This window comes from Prunus dulcis, chromosome 1 (assembly GCF_902201215.1).
Source record: "Prunus dulcis chromosome 1, ALMONDv2, whole genome shotgun sequence".
NCBI lineage: Eukaryota > Viridiplantae > Streptophyta > Magnoliopsida > Rosales > Rosaceae > Prunus > Prunus dulcis.
The window spans coordinates 1279631-1294781 of record NC_047650.1 but is presented as its reverse complement, the minus strand read 5'-3'; the positions used below and the strand labels follow the sequence as shown (position 1 = coordinate 1294781).

General features: G+C 36.4%; 1 protein-coding gene across 1 annotated transcript; it reads left to right on the top strand.

The window, feature by feature from the left end:
* Positions 1–6007: 6007 nt before the first annotated feature.
* LOC117616271 (type IV inositol polyphosphate 5-phosphatase 7) lies at positions 6008–10905 on the top strand. The gene is made up of 13 exons (XM_034345529.1): positions 6008–6532; positions 6669–6756; positions 7136–7207; positions 7321–7405; positions 7502–7606; positions 7700–8408; positions 8510–8703; positions 8844–8952; positions 9065–9213; positions 9398–9663; positions 10172–10247; positions 10339–10522; positions 10615–10905. The coding sequence occupies exons 1-10, from the start codon at positions 6503–6505 to the stop codon at positions 9618–9620; spliced, it is 1764 nt and encodes a 587-aa protein (XP_034201420.1). The 5' UTR covers positions 6008–6502; the 3' UTR covers positions 9621–9663; positions 10172–10247; positions 10339–10522; positions 10615–10905.
* Positions 10906–15151: the final 4246 nt, after the last annotated feature.

Genomic DNA, 15151 nt, shown 5'->3' with positions numbered 1-15151 from the left:
AGTCTGATTGTTGGGAAAAGCTTTGGCTCGTGTGTTGACTCACAATTACAGGACCATCCTAATATTCCCATGCATGTTTCTACATCTAATGGAGCAAATTTAATTTCATAAGCCTTGAGATATATCCTCCACATAATCCAAATGTATCTATTTAGCTGGGCCAAGTCATATTGAATGCTGTGTTAGGGAATGACAAGACTATTGAAATGGCCAGAACCTCATGATATTTGGTAGAAAATATAATGCCCGGAAGAGGGAAGAGATGCCTCCCCACCTCACATATGTCAATATGTAATGCAAGGTGGGTGCTATGCTTCAGCAGGCCAATATTGTACTATTGTGAACTATATTCACATCTATGTCCACATTTATAAATGCTGTTAATATCAATAGGGGTGATAGTTAGTGTTGAGGCACATATATTTTACTATTTGGATCAATACACGATATTATTATTATTATTATTATTATTATTAGTTTTGTTGAATTTTTTACACTTTAAAAGCATGCTACATACAATTAGACATTGGAAGGTTTTAAAATTCAAAATTTTCAAAATTTTGAAATTTGATCGAAATTGAAATGTATTTCAAGACCAAATAGACATAGACGAATTAGCCTATAAATGATTGCATATTGTACAATCTACAATGTCACTCAAATTATAGGGGCTCTTCAATTGTTTTAGACAAGGTCAAATGATTTCATTCTTTTTCAAACTTTGAATACGGTGGTCCTATAACATACTTTTGAGTCTGGACCATGCCCTAGTTTTTCACATCAATCTCGTGAAAGGTATATATACTTGCCAATCAATTTCCAGATACAGAAATAATCAAATGAATCTGGGAATGTACAAAAGAAACAAAAGAAAATTTTCTCGTAATTCCAAAAGGGAACTGTGGAGCAGTGGAAAGAAGAACATAGCAAAAACAGTCTCGAATAATCATCTAATTATTCAGACAGTAAATCATTATAGCCAAAAGAAATTTCCTGTTTCAATGCATATTTATAGTAAAAAAATAAGTAAAGGAAAAACCAATATAAAAAGTTTGATATTCCACCATGTTCGATCCTCTATGTATAAAACTTTTTGCGTTTTATATCCCTCATGTAATATTGTGACTGCACAACAATGTTGATCTTCATGGTCATCTTAATAAATGTGAGATTTAATCCGACTGTATATGGTAATTAATTGAAGAAAAAAAAATTGCTTGTTGGATAGGTACTACGTTGAACTTTCACAAGTACAACGTAAATCTCACTCTTTACGATGTATCCTATACTTGGTGTGTGAAAGTCTGACACAATGCACGGGACACATAAGAATTTCTCTTAAAATTGTTCCAAGTACTTCTTGGCGAGCTCTAATATGATCAGATTTATAAGTAAGCATCTCTTGTAAAATATGAGCAACACCAAATCCCTCTAGAGCCCAAACTTCCATTTCTCCTACCCGTTGTCCCCCTTGCTTGGCCCTTCCTCTAAGGGGTTGTTAAAGGATGGCGTCGATCTATGAATAGGAGATGTTGTGCGAGTATCTACAGGACCTAAATTATCAACAGGCTCTCCAAGCACGTTGAAAATTCGTCCTAGAGTAGCATCATTAACCAATAGGATTGGAGCGCGGGTACTAATATTTCGGATTGATGCATTTCGGATTAATATTTCGGGTACTCATCCAAAAAATTGAGTAAAAAACAAGCAAGGAAACACCAAAATATTCTTGTAGTCTGGGATAATAAACGTATGTGAGAGGTCTACATCCAAGGGACAAATAAATATATTATTAGGTACAAATGCAGAGGTAAAATGAACTTTGTTTATCCAAGAGAATATGCCAAAGACAGTGACATGTGAGAAAGCTTCGTAACATTTTGAAAACAAAGAACAAAACCTTGTCTTAAAAACGGATACAAACCTCATTAAAGGAAAAGAAGGAAGAAGAATGGGGGATGGGTCTGAAAGCCAACAAAACAAAGAAAACAATAAAAAAGCAATAAGGAATCTTGGAAGAAAATGAAATGCTGCATACCTTTGACTGCCTCGTAAATCTTCATTATATTTGGCCTCAGATTCACCAAGGCCCAAAGGGGAAGGAGGGTAGTTTGGGAAACAAAAAAGAAAAAGTAGCAGTACCAAATCTTCTTTGAGTTCTTTATGTTTTATTGACCTATTTTGCATGAATCTTATTTTATTGGGACAACGCAATCTCATACACATACGGTTTGTGAACAAATGCATCTTTTAATCTTTACTCTTTAGAAGACAATTGGTAATCATCATGTTCTATTCCAATGTTTGATTACGTGGAAATTAACTTGAAGGCTAATTTTAATTATAAAACCATCTTCGGTTGCCTTTAATTTGATATGCATTTTGTAAGAGCGCATGAATGATTATCAACTGCTGAGCATAATACATCCCACCATCAATCTAGAATTGATATATAAATAATATAAATTTAATAGCAAAATTGAGAAAGAGTTATATTTTTGGGGAATTGGAATATCCTTTATAAAGAAATGTCATCCCTTGTGTCAATTCTCAACCAGAATGGATGGTGCTGATTGAAAAAACCAGTTCATCACTTTTGATCTCATCAGTTGCTTTCATTGGAACTGTGGAAGGGAGTAGCCAAGGGTTGTTTATACCCACTCCCTTTGCTCTCATTAGTCAATGGGTGGGATGGGACTAAGATATCCGATGAACTCTGAGATACCCTTCTTCATCTTCAGAATCATGTATTTATTTATGGCTTGGTTGAATCCATGAACGTGGTGTTCCCTAGATACCACTTCATGAAATTGGAATGCTTGTGTGTTCTATAGAATCATGGATCAAAATTTTGAATTTAAGGTCTATTTGTAGGACCTATTCTATGAATTTTGGATGTCATATTCAACGTTTAGGAGCTATTGGCCTTCATATTCAATTTTGAGGTATATTCCTTCAAAGATTATTCATGCAAAAAAGTTAGAATAAATAGAAAATTATTTACCAATTTGAATATCTATAATTTTTTTGTTGGGGCTTAATTATAGTTTAAGTGGTTAAGAGCAGTTATTCTTACATCCGAAGTCATGTGTTGGATTTTTCCTCCTCTCCCTCTCCCAATAATATCACTTGTATAAAAATACACTATGGTATCATTTATTTGCACAGAACTAAACCAAATTTATGTACGAAAAAACAATTATATACTAGCATCCTTTCATATGCTTACAATATCCGCATATTGATGAGTATGCATGTCCAAATTTCCCTTTTTTCATCATGTCTTCATTGAATCAAAAGAATATGATTTTTGTTAGATACCCATTTGAATTTTCCTGAAATCCTTCGTCAATTGTGAAGGTTCTCAAAGTGGAGAAGAATGAAGTATATTTCCAATCGTAGTGGGGCCACTTTGTTCGAGTTTTTTTCCCTTTAGATATCCAATTACAAGGGATGGCCCATTAGCTCTGTGTCTTTGATACAATCTCTCACTTTACATGTTCCTTTGCACTATTTCAGTATTAACTTTTTCTCGTTATTGCTTCAAATCATTCCCTAAGACCCACATTAGCAGAAGCAAATTGAAAACAATGTCGTCCTAAAATCCATCCATACAAAAGCAAAAGCAAATAATTCACCAACCATTTCATGAAGATTGAATGATTTAATGCTGATTAGATAACCTTGATGAGCAAAATGGAAGTAAACTCATTATTACATGTTTTTGAAACTTGGGGTAGTGCGTATATGATACCATTTTCTAGTTAAAAAAATTGCTTAAGTTTTTCTTTTAAGTTTTTAAACTTGCAAGTTCACTCATTGCTACTTCATGGCCTTAACCCAAATGGAAACTTTGGATTGAGAAAAGTAATTTGGTGGCAGACTCTCTTGCGGATATTGAGCATGATTTAGCTCAGCCTAGCTAAAACATGGACTGTCTGACCAAAAAGTATGAAAAAGGCTAAAACATGGCCTAATTGTTTTCTGTATATAAATGGGGTTGTGGATGCCTTAGGTTTTTGAGTGGAAGTCTTTTTATGTATGCTATTTTAAGTGCTATTTCAAAGGGTTTGTAATTTGTTTAATTTATTTTTTAAGTACAAGCGATTGTGGAAAGGATGCTTACACACAAATATTCACGCGTCGTTTTGGGAGTTTCATACTTCTGTCCACATGGATAGAGGTGGAATGGCTTAATTTAGTGGTACTTTTTTTCCAATGTTGAAAATTTGAATTTATTACTAATTATTTTTGCTAGAGCCTGAAATTGTGGTACAGTTGGGCTTTTCATCTTCATAACAAAGGCAAACAATGCATTTATATGCAAGTCCCAATCTTGCATATCTATTTGGGACCAATTGGTCATCATAAAAACTACAAGTAGTTAGTGGAGGCTAATGAAGCTATTAAGGATTTCCATTTGGAATGTGGGTGGATTTTGATTTATGCCTTTGTGGTGCCCCCCCCAACAACAATTGTTCCGCCGTTTGCACAATACATTTTGTCCTCTAACATGTAAAGTATGCCCCTAATCAATGGTTTAAGACCCAATAATAATCATGAGGATTTGCGACAACTAATACAAAATGCAAGAGACAGCCTAGCTCTCTCTGCCTCTTGGATGCTTATGGGGTCATCGGTATTAAGAGTTTAATACTGGTCAATTAAGACTTCAAACTTTTGGGGAAAAAAAAAAAATTAGGACTTCAAATTTGAGAGCCTATCCTAAACCAAAAAGGGTAAAGACCTTGTTTTGTTCAAAGATTGGCTTTCAAACATGTTGTTGTTGAAGGCTCAAGAAGAGCTAGAGCTTGGCATGGGCGGCGGGCACATCAAACTATAGAAGTAGGACACTTTGTGTGACCACACAAATATTGCTCAAATGCCTTCTAAGTCAAAAGATCCCCATGCAAATAATAATTATAATAATGAAAATAAAAATTAAAGATAATGTTATATAAATTCAAATCTATGCTAATGTGGTCTAGTTTAGTGGAAAGAGTCTTGACTTGTTGATAAGTGGTCTCAAGTTCGAATCCCCATGATACATTGACAGTAACCCTCCTCCCCCAATATCGTTTGTATAAAAAAAAAGCTCACATCTTTATAAGTTGGTAGCTTCTAAATAATTAAAAAGAGAACCCCAACACCCAAAATTTGGGACAGCTACATATGTTTCCAAAGACACAAAACCTAGATTGAGCCAAGAAAGCCTCAAAATTGCTTAATAAACATTCTCCCAAGTTCCCAACCCAACATCCACAATCATTTCATCTATAATAACAACATAGAGAATCGCACACATGACACATACATCCACATTGCTCAAAAAAATTAAAGTTTGGAACTTTGGAAAAACCTAAAAGGACAAAAAATGAAGTTTGTTGAGGGAATTTTATACATTGCTAAAGTTGAATGCCTCCCAAAACCACAAAAACCCAACAATTTCACAAAAACACAAAAAAACCAAGTAGGGAATGTATCAATTTGTTTTGTTTATTGTCAAGACTCAAGACACTGTTTCTTCAACCCCAAACATTCTTTGCCAGCAAAAAGAAGAAAATAATAAAATAAAAAAGAGCAGCAGAAAACAAATATAGTATTAGTACTAGAACAAGAGCAGATACATTCCCTTTATCTTTTTCCTTCTTTAACTGCTTTTTACTTTGATGGGTAGACCGAAATGGGGTAGAAGGATACAGCTATAGGGGAGGAGGGTATATGTCTGGTTCTCAAACCTGCCCTTCACTTTGCTGACCGTGGGCAGCCTTTGTTCTGCTGACCGGCTCGTTTCTGTTCAGAAGCTAAAGCTAAACGACATGCCCGTTGCCCCATCATGTTGGGCCTGCCTTGAGCTTTGAGGTAAAATATTTTTCAAATTAAAAAAATAAATAGAAATTAAAAAGAAAAGCCCACAAAGACTCTGTCTTTCTCTCTCTGTGTCTCTGGGCACTTTATACTGTTCAAATTCGATACTTTGCTGTTGTTACTAAGAACGAGGCCCTTTGGTTCAAAGAGAGAGAAAGAGAAAGCTTCGCTTCTCTCTCTCTCCATGTCTGCCGCATTGTCTTGTTCTACTTCAGAATCTCATCTCACTTCCACGCATTAAAGCGTTGTCTCTCTTTCTCTCTCTTTCTCATTCCAGTCGTTGTGCTTTCATATTCTTCTGCGCTTCTTTTGCTTCTCTGAGCCTCAACACTTAGCCACAGAGAGAGTGTGTGTGTATACATAGCACAACAAGACCAAAACAAGAAAACCCATTTGTTGTTTGCTCTCCTTCTTTCAATATTTGGAGCTTTTTTTTATTATTATTTCTGAGAGTTTAAGGAGCTATTGGGAAAACACAAAGGACTGAACTTGTTCGTAGTCTAGAGCTCCTCAGAGTGAAAACCCAGAAATTGGGGAAGGGGAGAGTATCTTTGGCTGACACTGGTTAAAAAACCAGAAGCCCAAGAATTGTAGAGAATAATACTGCAGAGCTGTATGAAGTAATAGTGAAACAATGAGAGATGAGAATTCCAAGAAAAGCAAGGTTTTTTACTTTCTTCTGCTGGAAAAAGTATTTATTTTAATGAAAAATTTATGAATTTGTTTATTATTCTTTTGTTTTGTTTTGTTTTGATTTCTGGAAATGGTTTGCTGATTCTTCAATTTGTTGTTTGGTGAAGCTCTCATGGTCAAAGAAAATGGTCAGAAAGTGGTTCAATATCAAGAGCAAAACTGAGGACTTTCAGGCAGATGATGTTGTTTCTGGAGGTCGAAATCTTTGCTTTGTTTTCTTTACCCATGCGGTACATGATTGGTTCTTGCTATTATTAAATCATTATTGGGGTTCTGGGTGACATAATCTTAAGCTCACTACAGAAAACTGAGAGAAACTATAAAAAGAAAAGTAATTGGTAAATGCTGCTATAGCTTCTAAAATTGACTTATTTTTCAGAAGTAATGTAAAATGCTAACTTCTAAATTCTGACTTATTTTCGTTCTCATAGCTATTCTTATTGTCCTATCTGGTTTGGCTATATATGAAACCAATTTGAAACATGTAAATCTCTTTTGGTGCTTATTTTGACCTCTCTTGTGTTTTCTTTTTTGAACTCAAAATTAATGCATTGCCAATAATTTTCTTCTTCAGGAGGTGATCAGGTCGAATACAGGACTAGCTTCTCAGAGAGGGAACCGTGCACAATTAAGAAAAGCAAGACAGGTTGGGTATAATCTGAAAGAAACTATTTGAATCAGCCCCTCTCTTTCATGTCTCAAGACTAGGCATTATTGGTCTCTTTTCCTCATATTATTTTCTCTCACTTTATTGCACAGAGAAATTTAGCAAGAACCCAGAGCAGGTCCGTCGACGAAAAATGAATCTTGACCATCCTCGAATCATAGATGTAGAAAACCATAGGTAAATGTCTATATCTTCTTTCACAATGTTCTTGATAAAGTACTTTATCTAATATATTATTTATTGACAAGTTTTCTTCCTTTTGATTTGGAGCAGCATTTTTGTTGCTACATGGAATGTGGCTGGAAGATCTCCACCAAGTAATTTAAAACTAGATGAGTGGCTTCATGCCTCACCTCCTGCAGACATTTATGTTCTTGGGTAAGGTTTGGTTGTTTATATGCTATCATCTTTCTGAACAAACTCTGTTATTGACCCGTTGCTAAAAGATATATGTATACTTCTCTCTTTCAGATTTCAAGAGATAGTTCCCCTAAATGCTGGTAATGTTCTGGGAGCAGAAGACAATGGCCCTGCCAAGAAATGGCTGGCTCTCATTCGAAAGACTTTAAACAATCTTCCCGGTACCAGCGGGGGTAGTGGGTGCTATACACCATCTCCCATCCCTCATCCAATTGTAGAACTACATGCAGATTTTGAAGGATCAAGTAGGCAGAAGAGCTCTTCTTTCTTTCAACGCCGATCATTCCAGGCGACCCAAAGCTGGAGAACGGAGAATGACCCTTCAATCTCACAACCTCGACTTGATCGAAGGTTCAGTGTTTGTGATCGGGTGATCTTTGGTCACAGGCCAAGTGACTATGATCCCAGTTTCAGATGGGGTCATAGGCCAAGTGACTATTCAAGGCCGAGTGACTACTCAAGGCCAAGTGACTACTCAAGGCCAAGTGACTATTCTAGGTGGGCTTCGTCTGATGATGATAATGGACCAGGTGATTCACCAAGTACTGTTTTATTCTCACCAATGTCCTATGGTGGATCTGCATCCAATGAAAATGGATATAGAATGCCAGGAGGGCATTCAAGGTACAACTTAGTTGCAAGCAAGCAAATGGTTGGCATCTTTCTTACAGTATGGGTCAGGAGTGAACTGAGGGATTATGTTCAAAACATGAAAGTATCATGTGTTGGAAGAGGATTGATGGGTTATCTTGGGAATAAGGTATTGATTGAATTAATTATATGGTTGTTTTGATTCTTTTCAATGCATTTTTTCAATTGTAATAAACTTAGCAAATGCAAATTTTCTGTTTGGATTAACAGGGATCCATCTCAGTAAGTATGTCTTTGCACGATACAACCTTTTGCTTTGTTTGTACTCACTTAACATCGGGACAGAAGGAGGGTGATGAACTAAGAAGGAATTCAGATGTCATGGAAATCCTTCGGAAGACCAGGTTTCCGCGGGTTAATGGCTCCCGCGCGCTGAAATCCCCAGAAACAATCCTGGAGCATGAGTAAGATTTTTGCTCATCAACCATTGATTACATATTACATTATAGTGTTCAGCTGCGTGTATATGCCTCTTTTATAATTACCATTGCCCAATGATTTTCTTATAATAAACTAATAATGTTTTCTCTCACTTCTTATCTAGTCGAGTTATATGGCTTGGGGATTTGAATTATCGAATTTCCCTCTCATACCGCTCTGCTAAAGCGTTAGTTGAGATGCAAAATTGGAGGGCCTTGTTAGAGAATGACCAGGCATGTTTTCAAGTCCCTCAATATATTTCTCTGTTTTTAAATCCTTGCCTTTGTTCTTTACTACTGCAGTAGTAAAAGTTTCATCATAAATTGACGTTGGTTCTTTCAACAGTTACGGCTAGAGCAGAAACGTGGTCGTGTCTTTGCTGGCTGGAATGAGGGGAAGATTTATTTTCCACCAACTTACAAGTATTCAACTAACTCAGACAGATACGCAGGGGATGATATGCACCCAAAGGAGAAACGTCGAACACCTGCTTGGTAAGACTTTCTTTCCTACTGTATGGAGAATTATGCTTGAAATAGAAGGGAAAATGGGGTGTAAAGTGAAGAAAAATGGATTGATCTTAGAGCAAAATGATGAAAGTTGGTACTGCAGCCTATGCATGGGCATGCCAATAACCAAAAACTTGCAATGCTAATTTGTTCACTTTTGTCGGTGAAGGTGTGATCGAATATTGTGGTATGGTGAAGGTCTCCAACAATTATCTTATGTCCGTGGAGAATCTAGGTTCTCAGATCACAGACCAGTTTATGGTGTATTTTGGGCTGAGGTTGAGTCAAGCCAGAGCCGGTTGAAGAAAAGCACGAGTTATTCTAGTTCCAGGATTGAAGTGGAGGAGCTTCTTCCATATTCTCATGGATATACTGAGCTAAACTTTTTCTGAAGGATGAGAGAACAATGATGACCCACACCGGTCCTGCATTCAAGTATGCTTTCTCTCTCCCTCTCTGATGCCTGCACACAAATGATATGGTTGTCTGCGTGTGTGTTTCACTTGCAGAGAGAGATATATATTTTAATATTTTAAAGTTATATAGTTTAGTTGTTCCACTAGGTTGCCAATACATGTTGAATAAGTTCATTTTTTCTTTCCTGCAAACCATAATTGGTTTTGCATCCTAAATTATTCAAGCGACCCATTCCCTTTCTCCCATTTGACCCTTGTTTCATGAAAGTTTCATCTGTCACACTCCTGAGCATTCTGGTTGTCTTGGGGGTATAGGAACCTTTTAACTCCACCGCTGTCCGGCTCAATCAGATCCTTCAATCTATACATCTGTCATCCTGTAGAATATACCTTTGAAAAATCTCATTGAAGGAGAGGAATGATGCCTCTTTAAGTAACCTGAAAGTCTCTCAAATTTTCTCTCTCTATTTTCTTGAGCAGTAGATCTCTTGCTTCTTTATGTTCCTAATTTACAATTTGGTCCCCAGTTGCAGGCGGGAATCACTTTGAAGAACTAATCTTGAAGGGTGATGGAGACTTCTCCTAGCCCACAAACCGAAAAAGGTTAGTCTTTTTTTCTTTTTCACTTTTCTTGGTTTTGCTGTACATCTTGGTTTTGCTTTGTCTAATTTGACGCTTTACTTTCTCTTATCAGGTGTTAATTTTGCAATTTTGGTCAGTTTAACTCTATACATCAACAGCAAGTTGTACAGTAACAACAGTTGGTTAGCAGTAAGAAACAGTTTCAGCAGTCAGAACACTGCATTATTTGATCACTCAATTAACAGATACCTACCCCACTGGCAACTCGAGCATTTCGTCTTCTGCACAATTATTAGGTACTATAATTTTGTTAAAAAGTGAATACTTCTACGCTTACGGTAATAATTACTTGCCCATAAGCTTACCATTAAAAACTTTTCTCTTGCAGGGTAATCTCAGCCAACCAGAACTAGCCAAGTGGGAAGATGAAGGATTTTTTTATTCATGATTCTTTATGTGTTTAGGAATTAGGAATATATATGATGAGTGAATGAAAGTGAAAGGGTCAAAATAATCATTTTCTTACATCCTTTTTGTATTAAATGCAAAAGAAGAAGTAAAAGATTTGATGGAGGCCTGTTGAGGCTATTGTCAAAGAAGAAAAAATAGAAAAAATGTTTAAAGCCTCCTGTATCTTCCTGTTGTGGCAATTGATTTTACTGCAAAAGTTGGAGCTGCTCTTGATAGTCTCCCATCCCCACTCTGCATCTGCTTTTCCTTTTTAACTGTGAGGTTGGTAAATAAACTAGGAAAGCATGGGTCAGTTTTTACAGGTTTTGACAGGTATATGGATGAGCAACCATGATTTAGAGACTGCTTTCTTTTGTAGTGGGTTGCATTTCCACATTTGTCTTTACCAGTTTGCATGCACCAAATTCTCATGATTACCTTCTAGTAAGGACCACTTAGAACAGGTGCAAGCAGCCAACAAAAGGAAACTGCCATGATTTTTATACTAAGTGGACAAATAAATAACCAAAAACAAACGCATGCATTAGAACCCTCACCCAAGAAAAAAAAATCATTAAAAACGTGAAGGGTGGGATTATTTTTCTAGTTTTACATTAAAATTAAATAACAGGGGAAAAGAATTCATGAATTTTTATTACATAAAGTGAGAGTAGCAGCACAGAATAAAGGAAGTTTTCTGATAGCTATCTGGGCTTTGGTGATTATTTACTGAAAAATGCAGTGTACTTCATCTTCATAGACTTGACAAGCAAACCAAATTTTACAGTCCTGCCAGTTTATGTCGATTAGTCATGATTTAGAGATTCTTTCCTAACGGAGAGATTGCTATCAGCCTATCATCACTTCTGTATGTTTCTGCTAAAAGTCTGAAACAACAGAAGCACTAAAACCAAATTTGCAGAGAAGGTGCTTAACTTTTTTTTATTTTTCAGAAATTAAAAAGTTGAAACCCACTAAATAAACTTGGGTTGCATTAGGTGTCAGTGTGGTTCCTTCTTTTTGTTCTTTGTCTGTCCAATCGCTCCTTCCATGATCCATCCATGGGCTCTGGCGGTGGACTCAAAAACCCAACAGCAACAATAACTCAAATTTAGTAAATTGGTTTTTAAAACGGAGCTTCCAAGTCATATTGTTAATTGTTTCTGGAAACAAATGAGAAGCTAGTGGTAAAGAAGTTTAATTTATTCTGCAGTCACATTTCCTAAATATTTTAAGTGGCATTTGGAAATGAATATACAAACAGATATTTGGCTTTATACATCAATCAAATAAGTAAACATCACATGATCTCAGGCCTAAAAAGTTTCCTACAATTAATTGCCATCCAATAAGAATAAAAAATTATCAGTAGATTAGCAGACGTCTCCTTATCATTAAGAACTGTAGCTGGCATCTTGGTTTCTGTTTATTCAGAAACCATTGACAATTAACATGCCAAGCTACGAAAGAATTTGTAAAAAATAGTTTTTCCTACACTAATGTAGTCTACAGTGCCAGCTTCAGTGCAATGGTGCATTTGGTTTGCCAAAAACTTCCATTTTTCTTATTTCACGATCTGCAGCAATTTTTTTGTCAAACCCGTCCAAAGCCATCTGATTGTCTCGGCATTCAGGGGAGCAATATGCAGTTAGGCATCTGCATCATCAAAATTTCAGGTCATATTAGTATCAGTGTGAAACATCACGTATTTTGATGTAATCTAATCTAACAAACAAGGGAAACCTGCAACATTTCAAAAAGTTGCTAAAAATGCGTAACAAAAACAAGTATCTGTAATGTATAAGGTAAACCAGATAAAACAAATAATTGGGGTTACCCTGTTTTCACAAATAATCTACTTCCTTCCCTCTAGTTTTCCACATTTGTGCATAGTTTCTAAAATTGATGACTAGCAAGAAAGCTTCTACATAACTTACAAGTAACGCTACACGAATCACATTCTTTTCTTATTACATCACTAGTAGAGGAGAAAACGACTTGTATTAGCAACGTTGGATACACATAATTTTATCAATATAAATTATTTTTTAAGGGATATGAACTTTTAAAATTAGATTAGACTAAAAACAGGGAGATCACAAGCTGATATCAACATTTTTGGCGCTATAAACTAGTTCCAAGATTTGAAATCCTATTTGCCTAAAAACCCGATTAGAAAAAAGAAATTAAAGCAAAGTCGACTTACGTACCCATACATGTAGACATCTCCATCTTGTTTGAGTTGCTTCTTGCACAAGGAACAGCATTTGAGGAAAGCTCTGAACCCTTCATCAGGCTGCTCCTTAAAGACGTAGTCGCTTTTTTCCTCAGTCGGCGAATTCAACCTAAAGATACTCGGCTGATGCTGAGACTGAGGCTGCTTCTCCAGCTGTTTTATGGTTTGCCTCTGAGGCCTTTTCTGCCGCGCCGGTTCCCCCAGAGGCACAGACGGCTGAAGAGGCTGAATATGGGTGTACAACCCTGTCTCACCCTGACTTGATGAGCGGAGAAGACGGCACCGTTTTGAAACCATTGCCTTGCAACTGGGTTCTGGGTTCAAGAACAAAAGGCTTGGGCTTTTAATGGTTTTGAAGCAGAAATCACAGGGATTAGGATATGGGTTTTGGGTAAAAAATGTTCAAGATGAAGTCTTTTTTATGTTTAGTTATTCAAATTGGGGAGAGTGAGCTAGAATTAGGGTTTTTGTGTGAAAGTATTAGACTTGCAGAAGAAGGAAAAGTAAAAGAAAGAGGGAGGGAGTTGCTAGGTTAGAACTATTGGGTTTCTAGGGGGTTAGTGGTTGATCGGAGGGAGCAGTGAGTGTGGTTGAGCAAGGTGGCTTTATATTATTTATACATGAATTTCATTTAATCCTCAGAGAATGTGGAGAAAGATATTTCTCTTGAAAATAAGTTAGGATTCTGAATTCTTTTCCCATAACGGTTATGACACGATTTGCCGCCACTTGAAGAAGTTTGTGTTCGAGTCCCTTACGGATTGTGATTAGTTACATTTTGTGTTTAAAATGGATTTTTCGTCCAGTTTTTGTTTTTCGAAATTTCTGTGTTTATCTACTTTCTTTTTCTGTAATTTGGGGGGTTATTTGTTTGCTTGGATAAATTCAAACTTTCTAAACGACATTTTGGGCTAAATTTTGAAACTTCGGATTTAAAATTGGGCTAGCTAAGCCTGTCGGGATCTTTGAATACTTCGAGCTCTCGTAAAAGCCAGGCTTAAGAGGGGTGGGGGAAGCTTGAGAAAAAGAGAGAAAATAGATCCATTTTAACATGTATACAACGTTTAGAGAGCCTATTTAGAGAAAAACAGTCCTCAATTAGCCACTTGTTATTATCTAATTGGTTCTTATGGTGTGTTTACTAATTATGAATTGGAATTAGAATTATGGATGATTCATGCGTTTACTTCACATCATCAAGGAATTTAAAAGTAAGTGGGGCCCACGAATTCCTAATTTTGGAGGAATTAGATTCTTGGATGGGAGGTGGTATTCTAATTCATGAAGAACTAATCATTAGGAATCCATCTTTTTTATCCATTATATCCTCATACAATTTTAAAAATTTCAAATTTGCCATCAACTTTAACCTAACGACGAGGACATTTTAGTAATTAGAACAACTCCTACCCCAATTCCATATGATTTAGTAAACATCTTGAATAGAAATTCGTAATCTAACTCTCCTTAATTCAATTCCTCCTAATCTGATTACGGATTAGTAAACATGCCATGTGTTACAACTTTTTCACTTGAAAGTACATAATGAAGGTTTCCTAAAGTATTGGACTTAAGAATTTTTTTATAAATAAAATGTCATGTTATAATGGGCCTATTTGTAAAAAGAGATACTCTTTTTGTAATATGAAAATATAATGAATCCATTTTAGTCTGAAAACTATCTTGTTAAAAGCTAATGCACATTTGCACAATCACTACATAATTCTAGAGCATGGAGATGGCCTATGTCAATAATTATAGTAGAGAAATCCTACCAAACATCTGAGTACTAGGTTTATTGCAAAATTTATAGCAACCCATAAACGTGTGGCTAGTAGGAGCTCCAAGCAACCTAAGCTATGTCACTTGTCTCCACCACAAATAGGCTTGTAAAACCTTCTTTCTGCATGCCACCAAAAACCTTTTGTATCACCATGGTGATCAAGGCTAGCAACTTGCTGGTCTTCCTTTCCACTCTTTTCCTTGCTGCCTCTGTGTCTTCAACTTTTGGTTATAAGCAACATCAACATGGCGGCAGAGAAAAGGAAGAGGAGGAGAGGGACAACCCCTTCTACTTCGCCTCACAGATGTTTAAGTCAAGATTCAAGTCTGATGAAGGTGGGTTTTATGGGCTCGAGAAGTTCACCAAGAGGCAATCTGAGGCTCTCCGCCGCGTCAAGAACTATTGGATGGCCATCTTTGAGGCAAAGCCTAACACTTTTGTTCTTCCACACCATTG